This window comes from Phyllopteryx taeniolatus, chromosome 22 (genome assembly GCF_024500385.1).
Source record: "Phyllopteryx taeniolatus isolate TA_2022b chromosome 22, UOR_Ptae_1.2, whole genome shotgun sequence".
In the NCBI taxonomy this organism is placed as follows: Eukaryota; Metazoa; Chordata; class Actinopteri; order Syngnathiformes; family Syngnathidae; genus Phyllopteryx; species Phyllopteryx taeniolatus.
The window spans coordinates 9610622-9636961 of record NC_084523.1 but is presented as its reverse complement, the minus strand read 5'-3'; the positions used below and the strand labels follow the sequence as shown (position 1 = coordinate 9636961).

At 46.5% G+C, this 26340-nt stretch overlaps 3 protein-coding genes and 1 long non-coding RNA gene across 5 annotated transcripts; 2 read left to right on the top strand and 2 right to left on the bottom strand.

Annotated features, from left to right (window-relative positions):
* The first annotated feature begins 10 nt into the window (after positions 1 to 10).
* On the top strand, positions 11 to 4954 carry tmem110l (transmembrane protein 110, like). The gene is made up of 8 exons (XM_061762785.1): positions 11 to 410; positions 1813 to 1861; positions 2031 to 2126; positions 2203 to 2324; positions 2671 to 2783; positions 2857 to 2940; positions 3017 to 3148; positions 3687 to 4954. The coding sequence occupies exons 1-8, from the start codon at positions 242 to 244 to the stop codon at positions 3810 to 3812; spliced, it is 891 nt and encodes a 296-aa protein (XP_061618769.1). The 5' UTR covers positions 11 to 241; the 3' UTR covers positions 3813 to 4954.
* On the bottom strand, positions 2047 to 2929 carry LOC133472239 (uncharacterized). The gene is made up of 2 exons (XR_009786657.1): positions 2718 to 2929; positions 2047 to 2341 (listed from the first exon to the last, which is right to left on the bottom strand). It is a non-coding gene; the product is annotated as an uncharacterized LOC133472239 (long non-coding RNA).
* itih5 (inter-alpha-trypsin inhibitor heavy chain 5) lies at positions 4449 to 16403 on the bottom strand. Of its 2 annotated transcripts, XM_061762781.1 has the most exons (14): positions 16083 to 16403; positions 15962 to 16006; positions 15286 to 15449; positions 14509 to 14613; positions 13509 to 13762; positions 13233 to 13402; positions 13048 to 13164; positions 11638 to 11809; positions 10150 to 10459; positions 8278 to 8909; positions 8154 to 8207; positions 7558 to 7674; positions 7041 to 7418; positions 4449 to 5996 (listed from the first exon to the last, which is right to left on the bottom strand). In XM_061762781.1, the coding sequence occupies exons 1-14, from the start codon at positions 16197 to 16199 to the stop codon at positions 5740 to 5742; spliced, it is 2892 nt and encodes a 963-aa protein (XP_061618765.1). In that variant the 5' UTR covers positions 16200 to 16403; the 3' UTR covers positions 4449 to 5739. The 2 variants fall into 2 exon arrangements, with proteins under 2 accessions (XP_061618765.1, XP_061618766.1); XM_061762782.1 differs by lacking the exons at positions 15962 to 16006; positions 16083 to 16403 and adding an exon at positions 15512 to 15767.
* Positions 16404 to 18840: 2437 nt separating this feature from the next.
* On the top strand, positions 18841 to 26317 carry itih2 (inter-alpha-trypsin inhibitor heavy chain 2). The gene is made up of 21 exons (XM_061762783.1): positions 18841 to 19015; positions 19113 to 19145; positions 19421 to 19459; positions 19827 to 19999; positions 20073 to 20177; positions 20897 to 21059; positions 21129 to 21236; positions 21309 to 21437; positions 21508 to 21624; positions 21686 to 21854; positions 21931 to 22056; positions 22131 to 22312; positions 22992 to 23177; positions 23287 to 23426; positions 23549 to 23721; positions 23793 to 23942; positions 24316 to 24429; positions 24497 to 24695; positions 24757 to 24929; positions 25933 to 26044; positions 26119 to 26317. Exons 1-21 carry the CDS (start codon positions 18914 to 18916, stop codon positions 26255 to 26257), a joined length of 2832 nt encoding a protein of 943 aa, XP_061618767.1. The 5' UTR covers positions 18841 to 18913; the 3' UTR covers positions 26258 to 26317.
* The last annotated feature ends 23 nt before the right edge of the window (positions 26318 to 26340 follow it).

Below are 26340 nucleotides of genomic sequence, written 5' to 3'. Positions count from 1 at the left end.
TCAACATAAACATGGAAGTTGGGCGAGAAAATCGACTTGTATTTTTGCTTTGGTTGAGTTATCAGAAGCCTCTTTGACCCCTGAGCCTTGAATTAAAAAATCGAAGTACCTTGGGCCGCGTTAATCGCAAAAGTCAGAACTGGGGCGATTTAAGAAGAACCACCGATCGAGGGCTTTTGTGTGTCAGCCCATCGTCATCGTCAGTATCGTCATCAACATCATCATCGACAGCAACACGGACATGTACGGATTCAGCGGTCCGATGTCCGATGCGGGAGAGCTGGAGGTGAGCAACATGAGTGACGTCAACAAGGCCAACCCGCACGGATGCGACAACGGCGCCCTGACGGACCGCTTCGGGGTCCTCATCCAGGGACTCCTGGCCATCGTCGCCTTCAGCACGCTCATGTGTGAGTGTCAACAAATACCCCTTTTAATATATATATATATATATATGTGTGTGTGTGTGTGTGTCATTCCAATCCGTTATCTGCAAATAGAAACACAAATTACCAGGAAAGTTGCACACGTGGCGTCTTGTTTACGTTTGGTTTTTCTTCAGACTGCCCACCAAACCCGGTTGAAAAATCAGTGAATTTAAACTTAATTGTCTTTTGTGAGTGCCGCTTCGTGTGACTATAGAGCAGTGTAGATTATTAGGATACCTCTAATAGACCTCTAGTCCCATTCGGCGTGTTCAAACTACCCCCAAGGCCAAATAAAAGTCAGCCTTTTGCTGGACTTTGTGCCAGCACGTCCGCAGAGAGGTGTTGTGCCTCTGAGCACTCATCTCTTTCCCAGTGTGTATTTTGAAGAAATGTTTGAGCTGTTTTAACGTAATCATACAGCCGATTTTTCTGGCAAAATCCAACATTTAATCTCCAATCAAAACATGCGTAAAAGCACCAGTAGTTAGTTAGCGGTGAACTGAAACGATCATTTTGGCTATGGGCTTTTGCCACAGAAAATGTCCAGGTTGTTTTGCTGAACAGCTCAACGAGTAAAAGCCAAGAATTTCAGTGTTTATTTTATGATGAGTGCGACTTCCTCATTTGACTTCCTGTTATTTTTCATTAGCTCTCGCTGGAGGCTGCAGATGTTAAAGCCCCCCCCCCCCCCCCCCCAATTCAACACTGAACACTTCTTTTCCAGGCTTTTCCTTGAGGCAGCAGTGTATTTATCATGCAGGAACAAAGGCTGATTGACTGATAAATAACTTGTGACGCTGCAGCTGCTGACTCAGGGAATGTGGGCCACCGCACTGAAAGAATCCTACTGCTGTGTTGCTCATCACTGGGGTCAAGCGCACTGAAAAACACTTTTTGGAACCTTTACTAAACAAACGCTTCAGCGCGGTGTCAATGCTGCACGTGAGTGCGCATATGATACACTCATCAATATGTAAAGGTCAACGCACTGCCGGTGATTTCGTCGAGCAGCAGCAAGCGGAGCATTGCCGCATGGAGCCCGAGGCCCAGCGAGATCAATCAGCCTCCACTTGGTTACTTATTAGCGGCCTCAATTTGTTGCAATATTTACACGGATGTCGTGTTAAGTGTAAGTCCAGCGCAGCAAGAGCCCTTCGAATATAAAAAAATCTAAACCAGTGGCATATTATTACTGGAATAAAGTCTTGTTTTTTCAAGAACACAAGACCTATTTTTCGAGAATTTAGTCCTAAAACTCGAGTCTTGTAAGATTCCAACATTTTATCCCGACAAAATACATTCTTCGTTATTCTTGGAAGAGGTCCGTGGCCCCAAAGGTTTGAGACCCCCGATTGAAAAACGCACCTATGTACTTGTTTTGCAGTGAAAAGGTTCCGGGAGCCAGCAGGCATCCGCCGACCTTGGAGGATCTGGTAAGAAATGTTAATTTTCTTAACATTCCAGCAAAGCAACTCTCGTAAAATGGAATAAAATGTGTAAATTTAGGGGGGAATTGTCTTAAAATGTCACCTCAGCAGAAGGCGTGCAAATGAGCCCGAGAAGGAAAAGTCCAACTAAATTTGCCTGTGAAATGTTTTCCAGGTTTTTCGACACGTCCAAGCAGGCCATTGGCGCTCTGTTCATCCACTTCGCCAACGTCTTCCTGTCCACGCTCACCAAAGAGGACCCTTGCTCGCTGTCAGTTGCACGCCATCATTTTTGGTATCCATGAAATCAAAAAGGTCATTTCTTATCTTTTGTTGTCGTTTCCCAGCTACCTGATGAACTTCCTGCTGGACGCTACGGTGGGCATGCTGGTCATCTGGCTGGGCGTCACGCTGGTGTCGCGCGTGGTGGAGTACAAGCAGTGGACGCAGCTCACGTTTGGCGAGTACGGTGAGTTCGGAGACGCGCTGGAATAGGAAAACACGACCAACTGGAGGTCAAGCCGCAAGGACGCAGTTCTTGTCTTGGCCACTGTAGGTCACTGTTGTGTAGGGAGCGGCATTTCAACTTCAAAAATAATATACACTCGACCTTCTTCTTTTGTATTATTGTGTGAATGCAGAGCTATATTCACACTATGGATAAATATATATAATATTCAAATTCTATTCTATCTCAAGGCATCACTGTATATATACTTTTTTCTTGGTTCCTTGGCTTAATAAAAGTTTGGAAACACTGCACTAGAGTACTAGTTAGACTGAATTAGGTATGTAAAGTTGGTTTGGTGTTGTAGGCGACCCCCCGCAGGCGGCGGCGTGGCTGGGTCAGTGCGGCACGTACCTGCTCATCATGGTTCTGGAGAAAGGCGCCATCAGCCTGGTGCTGCTCGTGCCAGGATGGTCCAAAGTATGCGCGCGTCCTGATTGATCTGAAACAAAAGTCGGGAATTGTTTTTCATTGAATGCGGTGTCCTTCCCAGCTCCAAGAGGTTCTGTTGGGCTACATCGCAAACCCTCAACTGGAGCTGGCGCTGGTCATGCTCATCGTGCCCTTCATCGTCAACGTAAGGCCGCCGCCGCAACGCCGATCGGCGAGCCCGCTGCCTCTTTGGTGAGATCTTTTGCGCCGTTTTGTTCCAGTCGGTCATGTTCTGGGTGGTGGACAGCCTGACCATGAGGAAGCTGAAGAACACTAAGAGCCCGGGTGACTCGTGCGATGCCTCGCCCAAGAAGGCCGACGCGTCGCCTTGGGCGGTCAATGACGAGTCGCGGGTGAGAATCATTGACGTTTCGCACCCTTTGCTAGCAAAAGAAGGACACGGACGGGTGGTCTTCGATGGCACAGATTCCCCAACTGGGGATACATTAAAAGTTTAACAGGCGAGAGTGGCACAATTAGTACACATTTACACTGTTAAGTGTGATTATTATTATTATTATTTTTTTTGAAATGGGTAAATATGAGCATTTCCTATCTAAAATAAAAAAATTCCCCTGTAGATATTCAGTAGGAAAAAAATCCAAAATTAAATGCAAATGAAATATAACTAAAAATTACATAAAACTAAATACAATAAAAATAAATGAAACTTTAGACTTAAACGGAAATAGTTGTTCAATGGGAATTGACAATTAGCTCAGCTACTGACAGCCACTACATTAAGTTATATTTACTTACTGGTAATCTGAGGATTGATTTTAGTCCTCTCCGCATTTTTAAACCATTCATTTTGTGTGCGTGTGTGTGTTTTTTTTTTTTTTAACCTTCTCACGTGCGTGTGTCACCGAGGAACTTTCTGTGGGCTCCCAGGTTCTGCTGACGGCGGAGACGGACACGGACGAGGCGTCGGAGGGCGAAGAGGAACCGGGCGACGGCGCTCTGCCTCCCGTGCAGTACTCGGGAGCGCAAGCGAGGCCCAGCTGGGTGATGGTGTGAAGCCGCCAGCATCTAAAGCTTCCACACACGCGCGCGCACACACAGAAAGAAGCCTCCACACGCTCCAATTAAAGGTCTACACATCAGCTTTCAAGTGGGAACGCCACCATGTCGGTTCTCCTTCTTTTGGTGCGACAAAGATGAGCGCACTTGAAGGCATGAAGGATTACTCATCTGCACTTCAAAATCCGGAAAAAAAATCATTCTTCTTCCGCCCCCCTCCCACGCTGGGGACTTTTCGGGAAGAAGAGCTGCTTTAAATCCATCTTTTGATGGAAGGTCCCATTATTCCGGCAAGCGCTGCCTTCCGGCTACTTCCGAACAACTTCCAAGGAACATCAAACAAGTTTTTTTGTTTCTTTTTTTAAATAGTAAATTACGTGTGTGTACTTATTTCATGTCAGCTGTGTTGTTGTTAAGAAATCGTGCGCAAGCCCGTTGTTGCCAGTCAAAAAAAAAAAAAAAGGGGTGGAAGAGGAAATCAAATGTTACCACCTTTTGTGATGTACAAAAGTATTTCTTAATTATGACAGAATTTTTTAATTTACGTTCACTAGTTTTTTTCCTTTTTTAATTGTCAGAAACATGGAAGTCCTTAATAGTGTCTTTTTTTTTTTTTTTTTTACTGGCAGAAACAAATCAACAAGCTTAATGTTGCCAGAAAAGTCCAATATTTGGCAAAATTTGTATGTAGACATTGATGAGGTTGTCACACGACACGAATGTTCGCTTAGCTTCACACAACTACAGAGCACTGTGGTAGTTGTTGCACATTTTATAGCATTTGTTTGCGAGCCACTCAACAGTAGCTTAGTTTCAATACACATTAAGCTAAGCTAACATTAGAACTTTTATTCCAAATGACCGTCTTATGATTATTGTATCTTGTATTTATTCGCGTTGTGTGTAATTGACTTTTATATTACAGTTATTAACCTTTAAAACTTGAACTTTACAAAGCATTGTTATTACTGTTGTTAAGTTGGACAAAATGTGTCATTTTATTTTCTGATTTAGCCTTTTGAATGTTTTGTTTTTTTCTCTTTTATATCTGATCTCTGGGACTGGTCACTATGGTGCTCCTTACAGAATGTATGTGGTTGATCTGTGGCCAAAAATAAAAGTCGACCGACGCAAGAACACGGCTGCGCGCTGGTGAATTCCTTGAGGCGTAAATGGAGCTCATTAGCTGGCAGCACACCTGTGGCGGGCGGGACCGGCGGCCCCCCGACCTCCGCCTGATGACAGGGAGGAGCAGCAAGTGCGTGCATCTTGTCATCGGGCCCCCAGCCCCGCTTCCCTCGAGGGGTGAGATAGCAGGGCCGGTTGCCACGGCAACCAGGTGTCAGCGGAACACGCTGACAGATGTATCGGCTGACTCAAAAAACGATTTGTCAACTGGTGGGTGGCGGACAGGTAGTCAAAAAAATGACAAGGGGTCCTCGCTTTTCAATCGACAACGTTCCAAACGAGTTCGCTAGGCGGCGTCAAAATATGTGGACACGTGGAACAAGTGGGCATTTTCCATTTTTAAAATTGTTTTTTATTTCATATTCATGGTCTGAATGTTTTTTTTTTTTTTTTTAAATCAAAATATTTACAGTAATTATGATAGTTATATCACCTAGAAATGTCCTTATTTATTTATTTTGACAACAGTTGAGAACCGCCACTCTAAACATTTTATTTACACAACATAACAAATAACGGTAAAATGATTACAGTACAAAAATGTCCAATAGAAATAGATAAGAAGCGAAGATACTTGGAAACTTTTGCTTAGAATCAGTGTACGCAGTTTTCCCAAAATGCTAGAGGATACCAAAAAAACCCCGGTGTGCATTTTCTGCTAGGGTATCCAAAGCTCGTTTCCGAAAGTAAAGAGTACCTGGACCGAGGCGGTCTGGCGGGAAAGGGTGGGGGGGCCTCACGCTGAGTTGCTCCCGTGCTGCCCCTCACCTGTGTCGAACATGTGCGTCGCCACGTAGTCCTCGTAGCGACCGTCGAGGAGTTTGCCGCCGTTGTTCCTTGCGAACCAGCACTCCACGCTCCGGGCGCCGCCGTAGATGCGCCGGCTCTTGCGGACCACCGGCACCGAGCGGCCCCTCACCTTGAGGAGCGCGGACGAGGGATTCTCACTTGGATCTCCTTCCACCACGCCCACCTCCTCATGCAGGAACTGGCCTGTGAGGAGGTGAAAGGACACTTCAAGATTCTCTCCCCAAATGGCAAGAACATTTTTTTCAGTGCAAAATCACACTGAGGCATCCCAACGCGCTTAACAATCTTAAAAACAAGGACGTCAACAAAAGTACACATGAAAATTTACGAATACAATATGTGAGCATCACAGCAAACATGGTCGGATGGGATGAAACTTGCTTTTTTTAATAAGGAAAATAGCACTATAATATTCGACTTTATAAAAACATATCATAATAATATAATTAAATAGAATGTAAGGGATTAAACACTGGGCATCATGGTTTAATGCATCCATTCAATTCATTGTGCTGCTCCTTATGGTGTGCCCACTATGGCCACCGGGGGGCAGTACAATACAGTTATACAGACCCAAGTCAAGTCAAAAAATTGTCCAAACGATGGCTTGTATCTTCCATCCATCCATTTTCTGAGCCGGGTGTGCTGCAGCCTATCCCAGCAATCATCGGGCAGGAGGCGGGGTACACCCTGAACTGGCTGCCAGCCAATCGAAGGGCACATACAAACAAACAACCATTCGCACTCACATTCACACCTACGGGCAATTTAGAGTCTCCAATTCATGCATGTTTTTGGGATGTGGGAGGAAACCGGAGTGCCCGGAGAAAAGCCACGCAGGCACGGGGGCACGGAGAGAACATGCAAACTCCACACAGGAACACCCTGAACCCCGGACCTCACAACTGTGAGGCAGAGGCTCTAACCAGTCGGCAACCGTGCCGCCGGCTTGTATCTTGAAAAAAAAAAAATCAAGTCCCTTGTATCTGAAGGTCAGTTATAGGTTAGAATCTGATGGCAGTCCATGACGCCAACGCTTCCCATTAGACAGGGATTTGGCGCCATCTCGTGGCATTTCAGAAAGAGCACCAAAAGCACAAATAGGAGAACCGTGAAAATGTGGAGGTTCACTGTACTTCCACCGAGCAGGCTCTCCTTTTGGCTGTAATACATGAACAAAGGACCCCGTAAATGAAGTGAAATAAAATATGAATAGTTGCCACTTACCCAGCAGGCCATGGCAGCTCGGCGAGAGCCCCTCGCTGTCTTGGATGTAGAAGCCCAGGTGGTCTCTCTGGTAGGGCGCGGGGTTCTTGTAACGATGCAGCAGGACGACGAAAGTGACGTTGGCGCCGACGCTCACGGTCACGTTGGACCCGCCGACGATCGCCACCGACAGCGCGCCGCTCTCCACCGAGGCGGTCGAGTGGCACGGCAGCACCAGGCGGTCCAGCCCGTCCAGGATGACCTTGGTGGGCGTCACCTCTATGTAGGCGCGGCGGGGGCGGTCCACCACCACGGTGATGCTGCTGAAGTACGTGCGCTGATGCTTGTGGCTGCCCGGCGGGGGCGGAGCGCCGATGAGTTTGCCGTTCACCGTCACGCCTGAACAAATGTTCACAAAGTGCATAAACATGTACATGTCGTAAATGAACACATTTTTTTTGAGCCCATTAAGACAGAAATGTGCCACGGCAAAGTGGCTGGGAATCAACGGTTTATCTTGTACAGCGTTCCGTCCTACCGGAGAATTTGTGATCGGAAACCAGGCGGAGGACGTGACCGGGCTCGCCGTTGATGTTGAAGCAGACGGCCATCTTGCTGAGAGAGAAGTCCACCACAAAGTGAGGGTCGCCGTCCGCTGGACACACGGAGGGAAACAGCAGCTTTCAATACGTTTTATACACAGGAAATCGATCAAGATCTCGTCAATGTGGTGAGCGAACAGGTCATGAGTGAATAATTCCCCAGGCATTGTGAGCTCATTCTACCTAAATGACAGATTATTGATCATCATAGTGTGGCTTCATCTTCACAGACTTGTGAGAAGCCATCAAGATGATAGAGCAAGTCTAATGACAGGGCCATTAGGCTACTTCTTGTTTTTTTTTTTACTTTAACAAAACGTCTCGACAGCTTTCCCGCCGAGTGCGTTCACGCTCACAAATTAGCCCCTCTGCCTCTCTCCCAGCTCGTGTTCACTCCGCAGACTGTGTGAACAGCACGCAAATTACAGGCTGCGCATGCAAAGCCGATGCACACACTGTATTTCCCCCCCTGAGGCCCCCGTGCACTTGAAAAGCCCCCTACGGAGCCTCGGTGTTGACAATGTGGCGTCACCTGATGTTTTGGAGATGGTGACAGACTTCTTGGTGGGTCTCCTCTCAACTCGACCTGTGAAGAAGAGGAGGAAAATCTTGCTAAATACCTTCATTAGCAGAATAATTTGGCAACTCAATCTCACCTCTCCTGTTGTTGCTGAGAGTTAAACTCTGTCTGTCAACTTCCCTGCGTAACATTCCGTCGTCTTCATCATCCGGCACCACGTTGGCCGCCGCCGATGCACGCTCGCCGACGGAGAGCGTCGGCGCCGCGATGCCGTCTGCCAAGACCTCGGGCTCGTCCACCAGCATGCCGGTGAGCGGCGTGAGGAAGCGGTATGCCAGGGAGAGGTCGGTGGCCCGCTGGATGTGCTCTTGCCGCTCCTTGCTGGTTCGGCTGCGCAGACGCGACCGAAGCTCCTCCTTGACCGTCAGGAATCCCCACAAGCGCTCCACGAAGTCCGCCGCCGGCCAACTGAAAGCGTCCCCTGATCCGGGAACTCCCGCCCCCGCCGCCTTCACGCGCTTCTCCGTCTCAGACTCCCGGCGCCGGAGCGACACGTCCCTCTCCAGGACGACCGTCCTGTCGTTGTTGCTGGCCGTGACCTGAACGCGGAGCGACTCGGAGCTCAGGTTGCCCAGCTTGCCGGCGACGACCATCTCGGAGCCGTTGAAGTAGTTGGCGAAGAGGTGCTGCGTCACGTGGTCCATAGAGCCTGCCGTGTAGTTGATCCTGATGTCGGACAGCAGCGGGGTGCCGATCTCCTCGTAGAACCTGGACGTAGGACAACGAGACCAATTTGTGTCCTCGTGAAAACAAAACATAGGAAAACCTCGTTGATCGTGGGACTTACGTTCCATAAAATCCCCACACAGTCCGTGAAATAAATGACAAAGTGCATTTCTATTGGGCATGCCCTGCTTGAGTGACGTGAACAACAGCGCATGCCTTCCCTGGGTTAACCATTTGCACTGTTCCTCACACTGACACTCGTGGCAATGTAGTCTGCAAAGAGCATTGTGGGTAGTCAGAATTGATTTTAAACTACAGTGCTAAACGTTGTTCTTTCCTTGCATTTGTTCCTGTCAATATTGTTATGAGTTGTGTGCATTAGCGAGTCGTAGTCATGGCTTACATTTCCAGTCATGTCCTATGCAATTTGGTGATTAATCAACTGTATGAGTGGCAAATATTCAGGAAGCTAAGAACAAGAGCCCAGTTGCCCTTCTGTGAGTCATTGCTGCCACATTTAAAACATTTAGCCAATAAAGCTGACTGTATCCAGGATGAAAAGTTGAGTAACTGCACTACACTCACCTTTAAAAAATATAATACATAAATAAATAGGTCGGGGATGCACTGAATCCGCAATAAATGACCCCGTGATATAGCGAGGGATTAGCGTATTCAAACTTGCCAGCATTCGGTTCTTGTCCAGGAAGCGAGCACATCCTTGTTTTCTTCCGCCTCACAAATCCGCTCGGCTAACCTCTTAAGGCGACCTGTCGCCCCACTCGACAGTTTGCTCACCTCCATAAAAGACAATCCTAAGTCCTCCATCCTGTCCCTGTCACGACGGCGTAAAACCCAAACCCGTGTTTGCTCAAGACGCGCGAGGCCTATTATCTACAAGCATGCTCAGACGCCGGTTACACAACACGCGCGCATTCCTCGCACCGCTGTGCAAACAGCTCGCACGCCGGCCGGCCCGAAAGCGGACGGTCGGGAATAAAAGAGCAGGAAAAGGAAAGAAAGAGGAGAGGGCGGCTCGGAGGGTTTCGGGCCGATTAAAGAGAGCGGTTGTCAGCACTGACACATCGGTGCTCTTTGTCCCGACGCCCCGTGATGAACGACGGGAAGGACGAGTTGCAGAAGCGGGGGGGATTAAAAACTGGTCATTGAGCACGTGCGCCAGACGCCAAAAGGAAATTCACCTTAATGCTGACGTTCTGAACACTGAGCGGTGACTCTCTGAGCGTCCATTTTGTGTCAATTAAAGTTTCTCGGTCGTTACCCTTTGAGCATGGCGCTGGCGTCGGCCTCCTCGCGGATCCGCCTCATCGTGCCGCAGTTCTCCAGAGACATGCGCTCCAAAAGCTTGTAGTCCACGTCGTTGCCGATGCCGATGGTGAAGACGCAGAACTTGTCCAGCACGGCCGAGCGAGTGTTTCCCAGGATGGCCGGGGACTGCGACTCCCCGACCGTGGGCCGCCCGTCCGTCAGGAAGATGATGAGCGAGACGCTGTTGGCGCCGGCGTGGGCACCCGACAGGTAGTCGCGGAGCAGGGCCGAGCCACTCTGGATGGCGCCGTCGATGTTGGTGCCTGTGGAGAGGTCACATGCATGAGAAGGTCACAGTCAACCCCCGTTTAACATGACGGAAACGCTCCAGAGACAGCCAAATTGGGCGAAAAGCTGCAATATAGATAATATATAATTTTACCCATCATACATGCTTTAAACACATTTAAACTTATTTAAACACACTTTCTAAACGCATTGTAAAGATCCACGAGCACAAACAAATGCAATCATAAAATGTATAGGAGATACTGCCAGTATTGTTTAGTACTGTGTATTGTAAATCCCTATAGATGGCAGTATAGTGAACTCCTACATTGTGGGAGTTCGCCATTTGCACATTTACAGATTTTTGTCAACCCGTCCTCCGTTATGCGCTGATGACGCACTACTAGTTTCGCTTTGGCGCGGTCTGGTGGCATGTTGGTGCCAAGGAAACAATTTGTAGTGAGTTGAGGAGCTTCATTTCGACAAAAGTAGTCATTTGCTGCTCCCTTGTGGCATGTATGGGCAATTACAGATCCTTTCTGGGGGTTGTCACTTTCACTAAAAGGGAGGTTTAACTGTAATACCCAAGGCAGTGGTTCTCAAACTTACACCAAGTAAAAGGTATATTTTTTTTATTACAGTCAGCCACTGTAGCATTATATTATGCACACTTTGAAGGTATAGAAAAACATAGTAATAATTCAAACAAAATGTACTCCACGTAAAAAAGGCACAACTAAATAAATGCTTGAAAACAAACTAATCTAAAAGAATAAACACAATTGTATAGTACTGAAAGGTTAAATATAACTGAACTGTAGTGATTTAGAAAAAAAAGTTGAATCCACTGTAACAGGCACAGTTTAACCATTTAATTCAGTGATTCTGTCACATACCACTAGAGGGAGCCCGTGAGGAGTTCCATAGCCGGTTATGCTCAGAGAGTAAATAAAGCATTGTTACCAGCTACCAATTATTTTAGATACAGGTACATAAAGACTTATAACAGGATTTTAATTAATATTGATATGTTTTCAACATTTAGAGAGATGTAAAAAGCTGTAAAAATCGATTAAAAACAACAACCACAAACGACTCCTGTGATGGAGCGCAAAGTTCCACGATGGACGAGTAGAAAAAAAATCTGCAAAATAGCAAGACTGCGGTACGTGAACTGCTAAATAGGGCGGGACAGTACGGGTGATCTTCTGACCTCCAGTGGGCATGAGCGTGTAGATAAACTTCTTGGCATCTCGGATGTTGATCGGCGTGACGGGCACGAGGCCACTCGGACGCCACACTCTGATCTTGTTGGAGAAGCTGACGAAGTTGAAGTGATCGACGGCTCGCAGGTCCCTCAGGATGGTGAATAAGGCGTCTTTCGTCTGGCAAAGGAGACACATCAGAACGCTGAAGGAAAAAAGTGGCAGTTTTATGAGAGTAAAGTTGCAATATTACTAGCAAAAAAAGGATTTTTTTTTTTTTTTGCAATTTTACAAAAATGTGATTTTGTAAAATCACTTTTTTTCTATATATTATGTGAAGAAGCGATGACAAAAATCCTACAATTTTATGGCTCTTTGCACTGAACATTACGTGCATGAGTGGGCGCCTTGTATAATTTGGCGCCGGCATCTCTATGGGATGTATACGCTCCCGGTCAGAAACAGATGCTTGACCCGCCATGAAGCCCGCCTTTGTGCAAGCGCATTAAACCACACTCGTTGTTCTGCGGCGAATGCCGGGGGCGGGCATCACAGGGGGTCAAGCGTACCGTTTGTCTCAAAAGTTCCATGACTCGATGGACGCTGACCTTCCTGCCTTACAGCTCGACATCGCGCTCCGCATCGCAACCCGAACTGTTTTTCACTCGGAGCAACTCGTGGCGATTTACTGGAACGCTCGTGTTCCAGTGTGGGAGTGAGGAGGTGGGGTGTTGGCTTTGGGTTCCAGTTGAACAGATCCAATTCTCTGAAAACTCATCACTGGCGACATGCGGGTGGCCCACTCCGTTCTTTAATCCGGCCGGCCAAACCAAGCATTTACATTATCGAGAGTCCTGTGGTATTTGTTGCATAAATTAAGACTTTTTTTCTAAAATTGGTTAGTTGAAATGGATTTTTTTTTTTCCACTTTTAAATGGAATCATTTATCATTTAAAATTAACTAATTACTTCATCAAATAAATGTTAAATGTCGTGTAAAATAAATTTTAAAAATAATTTTAAGTCCTGTAATATTTGTTGCAATAATTTAGTTTTTTTCACCAAATATGTATTAAAATTTATTTATTAGTTTTTCATTTTTAAACTGAACTTTACATAATAAATTAAATTGAAAATAACCGATTATTTTTTAAAACTAATAAATACATCTCAAATGTATGTGTAAAATACATTTCAAAAATATTTTTAATTTACAATAAATTGCTTAATTTATTTATTGTAAATAAAAAAACAACTCCTTGTAAATAATAACATTAAAACATGGAAAAAAATGTTTTTACAAAAACATTTCACATGTATTTATTTATTATGATAAGTAGTGATACGGCTTCTTCCCACATTCTGAAAACTGAATTGCCATTAGGTGTGAGTGTTGAACAAAAGCGTAAGAGCGCCACCTGTCTCATCTTGGTGCCCAGCATGGAGGCGCTAGTGTCGATCACAAACACGACGTTCTTGGGCACCGCCGGTAGGTCTTTGGGTGCGAAGTAGTGGACAAAATAGCCATTTTGAACCTGGCAATGAGACACAGTAAGTAAGTCCATTCCCAAATGGAGCCTAGAAAAAAAAAAAAAATTCTAACCTGCACGTCACCGATGCCCATATGCCTCTGGACGTCGTAGCGGATCACAAAATCTCCCAGGATACCGTTGGTGGTGATCTTGGCCTGCTGGACAATGTTGGGGCTGAAGGTGATCTTGCAGACGTTCTTCTCCCTTCGGACCGTCGTGGTGACGGGGGGCTCGGTCTTGGCTGGAGTACAAAGACAGGAGATATGTGTTAAAAAAGTACAGCGTTCCCCCGCTATATTGCGGTTCACCGTTCAGTGCGGTCATTCGACGAAATTCTAGACACCAACCTGGCGTTCTGGCCGGGTTGGGCCCGCTGCTCCGCCGGAGAGGGAGGACCTCCAGAGCGGTGATGGCCGAGTGGTCCACGATGGTGACGTCCACCCTGAGGCGGCTCACCAGCTGCAACGGCCGCAGGCTGGTCACGTGCTCGTAGCGGCCCAGCCGGCGCTGCAGCAGCTCCTCGTACGTGAGCAGGAAGACGGCCCGGTTCCCTCCCGGAATGCTGGCCGCCATTCGGAATAGCTCCACCTCCAACGCGGAACTGGTGGGGAGGAAACGAAGGGAAATTAATAGAAATATTATATTATATATATATTATTATATTAAAAACTATGTGGGAATCCTAATAACGCATAAGTCACATTAATATTAGTCATTCTTCACAGAGGATAAGGACTATATGACTGTGAGTATTATTATATTTTCTGTCTACATCTGCGTATATGCTATTCGTTAGCTGATTTATAGTGTTTTGCATTGTTTGTTAGCATTAAGATATATAGCCTTCACTCAGGCGTTAAACCTATGTGCTCTAATTCTGTCTAATTCTTTTGTATTTCTGAAATTAAATAAACACAAAAGTCAAAATATTTACTGTCAAATTAAGTTGCATCAGTATCCAATTTCAGCTGCACGTCGTCAACGGACGCACGCGCAAATGATGAAGAACCAACGGAGAATAACGGAGGCGGCAAAGCTATGACTTCAACAGAACAGGAGATGATGTCATCATCCATACGCAAGTGGAATCGCTCATGTCAGTTCTTCCACTTCACACCCACTCTTCATCCTTCTCTGTCACTTCTTCCATATCGCACACAATAGTTCGTTTCTTTTTGCTAACAAACACACACACACCCATTTTTGCACACACAAATACAGAATGGCCATTGAATGTGTTCTATGTTTGCAAACTCGGAGCATGAGGAGGAAGTAACTTGAAAGGTGCAATTAGAGGCCACCAGACGAAGATCAGAGCACGAACGACTTACAACACACACACCTCACCTTGTGTCACCTGACTCTTTGTACCGAGCTTTGCCGTCTGGTTGCTTGACCCTCCGCCTCTCCTTCGGCCTGACCTGGCTCTGGTAGACCCGCCCTGCGATGATCCTGGTTTTGGAGGTCAAAGTTAGAGGATTAGCGTTGCCGCTTTAACTGGATTTTCTCACACAAAAGACCCAGAATTCGCCTTGACGCGGGTTTACGGCATGTCGAGGGGAGTGAGACGCTCCCTGGTCTTTGTCAACGCTTTAATGTCGCCATGGCGACCGGAAAGCAAAATGTTTCTTACAAGCAGCATTCGTTGATGTCATCTGCACTCCTCAGAAAAAGTGTCAGTACCTTTTGCACAACTTGCTGGGTTTTCCCCAACAAGGAGCTAAATGGCAAAATTCACATCAGGTTTTTGAACCACGAATGGACCAATAATAATGACAACAATAATAGTCGTGCGAACAGTACTGAAACGTTCAACAGTTGGACGTTCCAATTAAAGACCGTATAAAGTGAATTTAGGGATTTGTTTCTAAATACATTATACATGTTTGAAGATAATTGCTGATTTTTAACATTGATTGATTTATTTATTTTTTTTTAAGTCAGACTTGACAGCCAGCGTGTGGACACTCTTCTCTGTGGTGTGTCAAATTTACCAGACATATGTAGTTTTACTTTACAGGGACTATAAGCTCACCTATAAAGGTTACAGTGCACATTAGGTTCATCCTGAAATTTTACCCGAAGCCCAATCCTAAGCTTTTATGGCTAGTGCGTGCTTCTTACATGGTGAAGTTGGAAACGAACGCGCCGGCCGGCACGGGAAAGTGGAAGACGCCCTCGCCGGCGGCGGCGTGCCGGTTGAGCAAGACGCAGCGCACCGTTGTGAAGGCGTAGCGGGAGATGACGGTGGTGTTGACAGACAGCTCCTGGATGTGAGGCCTCGTCTCCTGCACGGACAGAACAAGTCAGCTTTGTTATTGCGCAATAACTACTACTAAAATTCAAGAACCTTTCCTGGAGCCGTTCCCCAGATGTCTTTTTGATGAAATCAAAGAAGTGAGCAGAAGCAAAAGGAATTCAAATCCCATGAGCTGACAACAGTTCTCCTCTTGAAGGAACATCTGTGCACTTGGCGCCTTCTCCTGTGCGCGTCACGCACAATTCTACATTCTGATGTAATGTGCGTGCATAGAGTCAGAAACATTTCTAACTGATGTAAACTGGGTCAAAAAATGTGGGTCACCATTTAGGATCATACAAATAACAAAAATAAAAACATTTGGGCCAACTAAATGCCTTAGTACAGGGGTGGCCAAGATGTGCTAAAGGGCCACATTTATTAATAGACCAATTATTTAATGTGATAGCCATTTAAAACAAATACATTTCTATTCACCAATCAGTTACGTTTGAGACGCCACATTAATATTATATTATATATAAAATGAGTGGATTCTACCTTCATGAGGGTGTTTTTCACCTGTCGCGGAACTCTGCGAGGTGCCTGCAGAGACAAGTAAGTTAATTCGGTTTAAAACAACAACAACAACAACAACAACAAAACATTAACAAACACTTACGATGTCCAAATCCAAGTCATCCAAGTCGGCATCAACATAGTCTCCTTGTTCGAAGTCGTCCACTTGTCCAAGCGTGCACCGAGCGCCGCACAAAAGCAGTAAAGGCACCAGCAGCATCGTTTTCGTCGTTCTCACTTTGTTTGTGTCACAAAGTTAGTGAGAACAGTTTAGCCTGCAGCCTGTGCCCACCCACTGGAGGAGGAAGAGGAAGGAGAAGAGGAGGGGGGAGATAAAGAAGGATGGGGTCTACTTGGAGCAGTGACTTCCAGCCTTTCTGGAGCCAAGGCATATATTTTACAATTGGAAAATCTCACAGCGCACCAACAAACAAAAATGTCAAAAAAAGTGAACACATTTATGACTGCATGTACTTCCTGCCATCTAATAAAAGAGCATTTATTTGTTCTGTCTGTCACTATGCCTCACTGGCATAAATAGATGAACAGATACATTATTTCTTGTAAATAAATATTTTTTGGAGCAATTACGTAAAATTTTATAATTTCCCACGGCACACCTGAAGAGCGCTCAGGGCACACTAATGTGCCCCCGGCACACTGGTTGAGAATCGCTGACTTAGATCAATAAGCAGCCCTTGTTGCTCACTGATGCCTTCACTGATGGTCGGAATTTGCGTCGTTTGAGATATCTGGCGTCATCTGGTGGATATAATAGACATCACAGCCATTCAGCACAATTTTTGTCAAATTCGTGGTTCATAGAGGATGGATGCAGATAAAGTTAAAAAACTAGGTAAAAAAAAAATATCCGAGGTTTACAGAGTAAAATACCACCTCAAGAACAAGAACGACAATTTACGACAATGTTTTATGAGGATGGAAAATAGCTTGACGTAAAACCACATTCACCAGATGATTCTGAAAGGATTCCAATCAGGCAAAGTCAAATTTCATCATTTCGGCATCATGTCCGAGTCTTCCCTGCCCATATTATTTGCGGATGATACAAATATTGCCACGTCTCACTCTGGATGTCTCATCAGAAATGCAAATACAACTCCAAAATACACTCTCGTGATGGTTTCAGGTGAACAAGCTTTCCTTGAATGTAAAACAACGATATGATAATAAATCTTTTCCAAAGCAGGACACAAAACTGGTAATCAATAACATTGAAATCAAACCAGACACTCAAATTTATCGGTGTATTTGCCGATGAAGAATTGTCCTTCATATTGAGCACATATGAAAAAAAATGTAATCAAATTACAGATCTTATGGTAACATCAGGAGTCTCTCGCTTACCTTGTCAGTTCAAGGCACGATTCAACATACATAGACAATTCTTAACACGTGCAAAATAAGTATTATTATGAGTGGGCCACATGGCAGGTAGGCAAACCAAAAAGGTCAAATGGGGGCTAGGATTAGCGTGATGACAAAAGGCCTGGCGGCACGGTGTACGACTGGTTAGAGCGTCTGCCTCACAGTTCTGAGGATCAGGGTTCAAATCCCAGTTTGCATGTTCTCCCCGTGCCTGCGTGGGTTTTCTCCGGCCACTCCGGTTTCCTCCCACATCCCAAGAACATGCGTGGTAGGTTGATTGAAGACTCTAAATTGCCCATAGGTGTGAATGTGAGTGCGAATGGTTGTTTGTTTATGTGTGCCCTGCGATTGGCTGGCAACCGGTTCAGGGTGTACCCCGCCTCCTGCCCGAAGATTGCTGGGATAGGCTCCAGCACGCCCGCGACCCTTGGATGGACAAAAGGGCTCCATGTACACGCACAAATGTTGTACTCGGGATGACTTTTAGAATGGTAAATGATCGGCACTTACAGTGGGTACGAAAGTTTTCAGACCCCCTTAAATTTTTCACTCTTTGTTATATTGCAGCCATTTGCTAAAATCATTTAAGTTCATCGTTTTCCTCATAAATGTACACACAGCACCCCATATTGACAGAAAAAAATAGAATTGTTGAAATTTTTGCAGATTAAAAAAAGTATTAAAGTATTAAAAAAGTATTCAGACCCTGTGCTCATATATTTAACTCGGGTGCTGTCCATTTCTTCTGATCATCCTTGAGATGGTTCTACACCTTCATTGGAGTCCAGCTGTGTTTGATTATACTGATTGGTCTTGATTTGGAAAGCCACTCCCCTATCTATATAAGACCTTACAGCTCACAGTGCATGTCAGAGCAAATGAGAATCCTGAGGTCAAAGGAACTGCCTGAAGAGCTCAGAGACAGAATTGTGGCAAGGCACACATCTGGCCAAGGTTACAAAAATAATTCGGCTGCACTTAAGGTTCCTAAGAGCAAAGTGGCCGCCATAATTGATCAGGGACGATCAGAACCCTTCCTAGAGCTGGCCGCCCAGCCAAACTGAGAAATCGGGGGAGAAGAGCCTTGGTGAGAGAGGTAAAGAAGAACCCAAACATCACTGTGGCTGAGCTCCAGAGATGCAGTCGCGAGATGGGAGAAAGTTCTAGAAAGTCAACCCTCACTGCAGCCCTCCACCAGTCGGGGCTTTATGGGAGAGTGGCCCGACGGAAGCCTCTCCTCAGTGCAAGACACATGAAAGCCCGCATGGAGTTTGCTAAAAAACACCTGAAGGATACTGGACGACCCGCTCTACCTACTGAGCCAATCAGAATACAAGCGAGACATCAGTGTTCCACAACTTTAAAAGCAAACTGACTGGGCTTGTACAACACTATTTACTTATGCACAATGTGCAGGTCAAGCTTCAAAGTTTGCTTCCCATCGGGTTGCAAATATTGATCGCTTATGTGGATTTTAACCATTTGCGAATGGTCCTCCACCAGAGAAGGACTGCTTGCAAGTAGGACGATCAGAGCGCAAAGAACATGAAGCGAAGGCTTCTTCTCCTCCTCATCCTCGTGCTCCTGGGTCTCCAACAGAGCCGCTGCTTTGAGTTTGTGATCGACGGAGAATGGGAGGACGAAGTGGTGAGTGAGCTTGAAGGAGGTCCTCATTTACAAGATGCTGTGACATCGCTTACAACATGTTTTCATAAACAACCAATCGTCAACCTTCTCTCATCAGTCAGATCTTCGGGATCATGGTGACAGACACAAGGTGTGAGATTCTTCTTTGGATTCAATGAAGGTGTATGGGTAACCCTTTTACAGGAGCTAAGTCTTCCACAGATATTTGTTGTGTTATTGTATCGAGTGAATAGGTGTTCGCCCAAAACAGCTTTGAAGGTCTTAAAGGTTTCTCAAGAACCATTAATCAAGAAACATCAATAACCTACAGTATGTCTATCTGTCCAATAAAAAATATGAATCATCGTAACTGCATGAGTTCAACAAAAAAAAAAATGTGCCAGATGAATAATTTGTGTGTTTTAGAGAGCGGTATTGACCAGCGAGGAGCAGGAAGACTTTGAGGTATGACCCTCCGCTTGTTGTTTTAAGCTCTCACCACTGTGACAGAGTTCGACCTTATCTTACAAAATCAATAACTTGCTGTTTGGGGACATTCCCGTGACTGATGGGTTATTGACCTGGTTCTGTACCAGTCCCATGATAGTTCGAGGGAATTCAGTTTGAGCTTTTTGATGCCGGTCTCAGACGTCATTCAAGTCAATGTAAAACCAGGGGGTATCAGGGAATCCATGACCGAAGGGCTACCATAACATTCAACATTAGTCCTAGCATGATTTCGACCCCCCCCCCCAGACCCACCCCATGAAGTTCTCTTTCAAGGCAGAACAGCTTTCAAAGCTGGCATCTAAATCCCACTGTTCCCGCCAAGGCCATCCGTGGAGATGACATCACCGTCAAGAGCTACAAGGTGGAGAGCCGGATCACATCGCGGTTCGCTCACACCACCGTCCGCAGCTCGGTGGTCAACTCAGGCTCCAAAGCCCAGACCATCGGCTTCAACGTGCAGATCCCCAAGCGAGCCTTCATCACCAACTTCACCATGTGAGAGCATACAGTAGATCGGCAATGCGTTGCCGGCATGCAGAGTTGATACTTGTTGCATTTTGTGCCGCAGGAATGTCAACGGCATCAAATTCACAGGCTCAGTGAAGGAGAAGACGGTGGCCAGGAATCTGTACGCCCAGGCCCGAGCTAAAGGGAAGGCCGCTGGCATCGTCAGGTAGTCAAACAGATCTCTCTCGGATTCAACACAAAAGTAAAACATAAGGAAGAGACGAGGAAGGAAGGTCAGTTGAAGCAAACACAGTCTGGTGGAATGGTAAGGTTACAAGGAATAGAGGTAGAGAAGGTGCAGGAGTTCAAGTACTTGCGATAAACTGTTCAGAGCAATGGACAGTATAGAAGAGAGGTGAAAAGGGAGTACAGTAAGGATGGAACAGGTGAAGGAAAGTGTGAAGAGCACCAGCTAAAGTGAAAGGAAAGGTTTATACGACGGTAGTGAGAGCAGCCATGTTGTTTGGTTTGGAGACAGTAGAAATGACAAGGAGACTGTAGACACACCTAGAGGTGGCAGAGTTGAAGATGCTTAGATTGTCTTTGGGAGTAACAAGGGTGGACAGGATTAGGAATGAGTTCATTAGAGGGATGGCTCAGAAAGGAAAGTTTAGAGACAGGGGTAGAGAGGCCATAGCTGGAAAGGCCAGATTGAGATGGTTTGGACATGAGCAGACAAGAGACAGTGGAAACATGGAGCCGCCAGTCGAGAGGCAAAGAGGAAGACAAAAGAGGAGATTTATGGATGTGGTGAGGGAGGACTTGCATATTGCTAGTATAAGACCAGAAGATGAGGATAATACACTGTAGCAACCCCTGAATAGATTTAAGTCCAAAGGGACAAAGGTAGAACTTAAGGGATACTGGAATGTTTCCGCACAACAGGGCTAACTCTCAAGAAATGGAGACTTTTAAGACAGAGGTACACGTCCCCCCCGGAAGCAACATCGAGTTTGAGCTGCACTACCAGGAGATGATGCAGAGGAGGCTAGGATTCTACGAGCACTTGCTGCACCTGCAGCCTGGAAGACTGGTGCCTCAGTTCCAGGTGCGGACTTCATTAGAACCAGAGCAGCAACCAAAAAAGTCCTCTTACCACCCCAATGTCTGTCTTTAGGTGGATATTTACATCTTTGAGCCAAAGGGAATCGCCATGCTGGAAACGTCAAACAGCCTCGGCGAGAAGTTTTCCAACCGGGTCACAGTGACGCAGTCCCCGGAGAAGGTAAGACTTACTTCATGTGAAATGTTTGTTTTGGAAACCTACAAATTGGTTTATTTCGCCCCACACCCTCAGGCCCATGTGGTCTTCAAGCCAACCCTGCAGCAGCAGAGGAAGTGTGAAAACTGCACCGAAAGTGCCATCGACGGAACCTTGAGCGTCAAATATGACGTGAAGCGGGACAGCAATGCCGGCGAGCTGCAGGTACCTAACACTCAACTGCTGCTCACACGCTGACAAACCGCAACTGATCGAGACCAATCGGTCCCGCTAGGTCTCAGACGGGCACTTCGTCCACTTCTTCGCCCCATCCGACATGTCTCCGCTCCCCAAAAACATTGTGTTTGTCATCGATGTCAGTGGGTCCATGTGGGGGGTCAAGATGAAGCAGGTAAGTCGTTGTTAACATTTGTAGTTGTTCTGCAGGACTGACTTCCAATTTTCTCTTGCAGACAGTGGAGGCCATGCAAGCCATCTTGGACGACCTCACCATTGACGACCAGTTCAGCATCATCGACTTCAACCACAATGTGCGATGCTGGAGCGAAGACCTGGTCCCCGGATCCACCGTACAAATCGCAGACGCCAAGAAGTACATCCAGAACATCAAACCGGTTGGAGGTACCGTTAAACAAATAGGAATTTGGAAGCTGAGAACATTTTAGGTTGCTCATCATGACTAACTTTTGACCCCCAGGCACCAACATCAACGAAGCGCTGATGAAAGCAGTGCAGATCCTGGTGAGGGCATCCAATCAGGGCCTCATCGACCTTAGATCGGTCTCCATGATCATTCTGGTGTCGGACGGTGACCCCACAGTGGGTGAGTCTCATAACGGCAAATCGAATCCTATTGTTTGAGCATCTGGTTAATATGGATGATGGATGGTTGTGCAGGCGAGATCAAGCTGAGCACCATCCAGAAAAACGTGAAGAAGGCGATGAGGGAGGACTTCTCGCTGTTCTCTTTGGGCATTGGCTTCGACGTGGATTACGACTTCTTGGAGCGCATCGCCATGGACAACCGGGGCATCGCCCAGCGCATTTTCGCTAACCACGATGCGGCCGAGCAGCTACGCGTATGCCACCATTCGTAAAACGACCATTACAAATTTGAGCTTTTAAGATGCTACAAAAACATGCAGAAGCAAAAGTTCATCCATCCATCCATTTTCCTCCGCTTATCCGAGCTCGGGTGGCGGGGGCAGCAGCCTCAGTAGGGAAGCCCAGACTTCCCTCTCCTCAGTCACTTCCTCCAGGTCTTCCGAGGGGATCCCGAGGCGTTCCCAGGCCAGCCGAGAGACGTAGTCTCTCCAGCGTGTCCTGGGGCATCCTCGGGGTCTCCTCCCGGTGGGATGTGCCCGGAACACCTCACCAGGGAGGTATCCTAATCAGATGCCCGAGGCACCTCATCTGACGCCTCTCAATGAGTCTGAAGCGGCTGGGATGAGAATCAGCACCTCCAAATCTGAGACCATGGTCCTCAGTCGGAAAAGGGTGGAGTGCCCTCTCCGGGTCGGAGATGAGATCCTGGCCCAAGTGGAGGAGTTCAAATATCTTGGGGTCTTGTTCACGAGAAGCAAAAATGAACTAAGCAAATACTTAGGGCCCCGCGACCGCTAGGAGCCTTTAAGAGTAACGATCAACACAGGTCATATTTTTTTTTTTTTGCAGTAGTATTGAGGTAGAAGAGGGTGAAATAAAGAAAGTGAAATGTTTGGATCTCTTCAGTTAACACTTTGCTGATATTTCCTGCAGACGTTCTACAGCCAGGTATCCAATCCGCTTCTGCGGAGGGTCACCGTCCAGTTTCCGGAGGACTCTGTGTCCGACGTCACACAGAACCAGTTCGACAAATACTTTGGCGGCTCCGAGCTGGTGGTGGCCGGGAAGGTGAAGCCGTCCGAGAGCGACACGTTGACCAGTTTCACCACCGCGTCGGGAGTGAGTGGCACACACACACACACACACACACACACACACACACACACACAAAAGCATAAGGGAATGGGGGTAATTACCGGTTCTCAGTCTTGTTGATTTCACCCTGCAGGCCCTGCTGGACATCACCCTGGAGACAGAGGTGGACACTTCAGAACTGGACACAGAGCTGGCAAAGCAGCAGCACTCCTTCACGGGCTTCGCCAGGCAGTTGTGGGCCTACATCACCATCAAACAGTTGATGAGTGAGAGGTGAACCCCAACACCTACACAAAGTTGGACTACTGAACACTACACGGATAAAATCATTGAGACCCACCTCATGAATGGATCAAAGGCCTTCACTGTCCTTTGTTGTCCTTTCCACTTGCCAGGTCTTTGGCGCCAACCGCCGTCAAGAAGAGAAAGATCACCCAGCGCATTCTGGCGTTGGCCATGGAGCATCAGTTTGTCACTCCACTAACGGCTCTTCTGGTGGAGAGCGAGGACAGCACAGAGAGGATGCTGGCTGACTCCCCGAAGGACCCCAAGCAAGGCTGCTGCTCAGGTGCCAGACAGAAGCCTCGCCGCCACCAGGAGTCATTTTGATTTGCCAGTAAACATAACGTCTCGGTGCAGGAAACGCAATGGGAGGCGTTGCGAGGACTTTGCCTCCAGTGAAGGTCGTTTATCAACCTCCGCCATGGGTCCAGATGACCACGGAGGCCCCACCCAGTCAGGTGGAAAAAGGCCCCGAGGAGTGGACGTTGCCAAAGCAGGTCAACTTAGGTACTGCACAGCCACCAAATGTTCCCTTGTCTATCTGCAGTTCACGTCTTGTGAATTCATCAATTCACATATTTTGTTGGGGTAACCCATCATCCTCCTTTATATGCCGTTGTTGTGCTCTTTCTGACGTGCCCTAAGACGTCACGAGATGGTGCCAAAGCCCTGTCTAATAGAAAAGTAGCCCTACTATCTTATAATCGCACTACAATACAAGATTATATAAGGTGAAGGCATATACAGTATGTTTCACTCCAATTGAGTGAAATGGGATTACTTCACCTGATGGTTTCTCACAGCACTGGTTGGGAATCACTGCAGTACTGTAACACACTAGTTCCACATTGCAGACTCACATACAGCTTCTCTCACCCAGTGGACAACGACCCTCACTTCATCGTGCACCTGCCCCAAAGCAACACGGACGTCTGCTTCAACATCGACTCCAAACCTGGTCACATCCTCAACCTGGTGACTGACAGAGGCACAGGTACGACACCAGCTTCACCAAGCAACCCGTCTCTTTCCGAAGTGTGACCTTGTGTTCGGCCCTGCAGGTGTGACGGTGAATGGACAATTAATCAGCAACAAAAAAGTGCAAAAAGGAAAGCAGAACACCTACTTTGGGGTCATCTCCGTCTACTACCAGCCCGATGGCATCAGCGTCGCCGTCAGCACCGACCACATCGCCTTCACCGACGGCAAGAACAACCACACTTTCACCTGGGGCGCCACGGCGGACATCAGGCAAAACGGGTAAGCAGATGGCGCCCGGTAGATAGCGCCGAGTGATGTCATCAAGATTTTTTCCTTTCAGGGTGAGGATCTCCATCATGAAGGACTCGCAGGTCTCCATCACCATCAACCACAGCATCAAAGTGATGGTTCTGCTCCACCGCGTGTGGAAGAAACACCCGGTCAATGTGGACTTCCTGGGTCTCTACCTCCCCAATGACAACCAGTACTCGCCACTGGTCCACGGTCTCATAGGTACTCTCAAGTCTTCATCATAGAGGAAATTCATTTCGCTTTTCCTGCAGACTTTTTAAAGGACTGAGCCAGAAGATTAGTGGGAGGCATTGGAGATGCAGTGGTACCTTGGATTACGACTGCCCCAATTTTGTTTTTCCAATTATGAGCCATCGATTGGTAGATATTTTGCTTTTGTGTTGTGAGCCAAAAGTTGTATTTTTGATACATCTTTTTCTTTTGGGTTACATCAATTACATCAAAACTCCCACAAAGAAAACAGACTATTTATTAGAATTATTTTGCATTGTTTTACATACGATAAGAAAGGAGCCCAGTGGAAGGCAATCACAGTCGATTATTCATGTTACTTTCGAGTTTTATTGATACATTTATTTCAAAAGGAATATTTTTTATTTATTGATATTGTTGAAGGTTTCAAATGTTTTATTAAAATGGGTTGTGTTTAAAGTTTGAATAATTTCCTTGTCATTTGCTTTTTCTTTTTATTGGGGGGGGGGGGGGTGAAATCTAATAAAATCAGAAATCAGATTTTTGTGAAAGAAAAACGGATTTTATTTTAAGGCCATATCATCCATCCCTACTTCTGATGCTGTGCCGATCAAGTGAAGCGAGAAAAAAAAAAGGGACAGTTGCTGAAGCATTTTCAGCTGTTTATTGACCGGGACAAACAAACAAATAGAAAATGAAACCACTCGCAAAGAGCATGGAGAAGCTGTTAACAGAACTAACCACGTGCTAATAAATGTGGTGGTGTTTTTTTTTAGTGGGGGGGGCAGGAACAGATTAATGGTATTTGAATCAATTAGTTTCAAGGTACCACTGTTAGCCAATTGGAAAACATTCTTGATAGACTGGAGACTTCAACATTGACTCATTTGAAGACATGAAACACAAGTGTTTGTTGTAGAGGTACTGAGGTTAACAACAAAGAAAATGTACAGAAATATGAGTTATTGGGAATACAAAATGGTTAAATGTTTGTGTGTGTGTGGTCCCTTAGGTCAGTTCTCCCAAGAGCCCGAAGTAATCATTTACGACATCCACGACGGCGCCGACCCCCTAAAGAAGGAAGCCACCATGGAGGTGAAGGGCAACAAACTGCAAGTCACCAGGTAGCGCTTCACCCCTACCCCCAAGTTACAAGTTTTGTTTTTTGACGGTGCCATCTGCTGGCTGTGCTCGCCAGGGGCTGGCAGAAGGACTACAGACAGGACAAGCGACGCGGCACCGACGTCAGCTGCTGGTTCGTGCACAACAGCGGCAAAGGATTCATCGACGGCCACTACAGCGCCTACATTGTGCCCGACCCCGACAGCTTCCTCTAATTGAAATAGAGTCCTCAACAACAACAACAAAAATAAAAAATAAAAGGCTTTTCCCCCACAGATGACATATTTGCGAGTTCCTT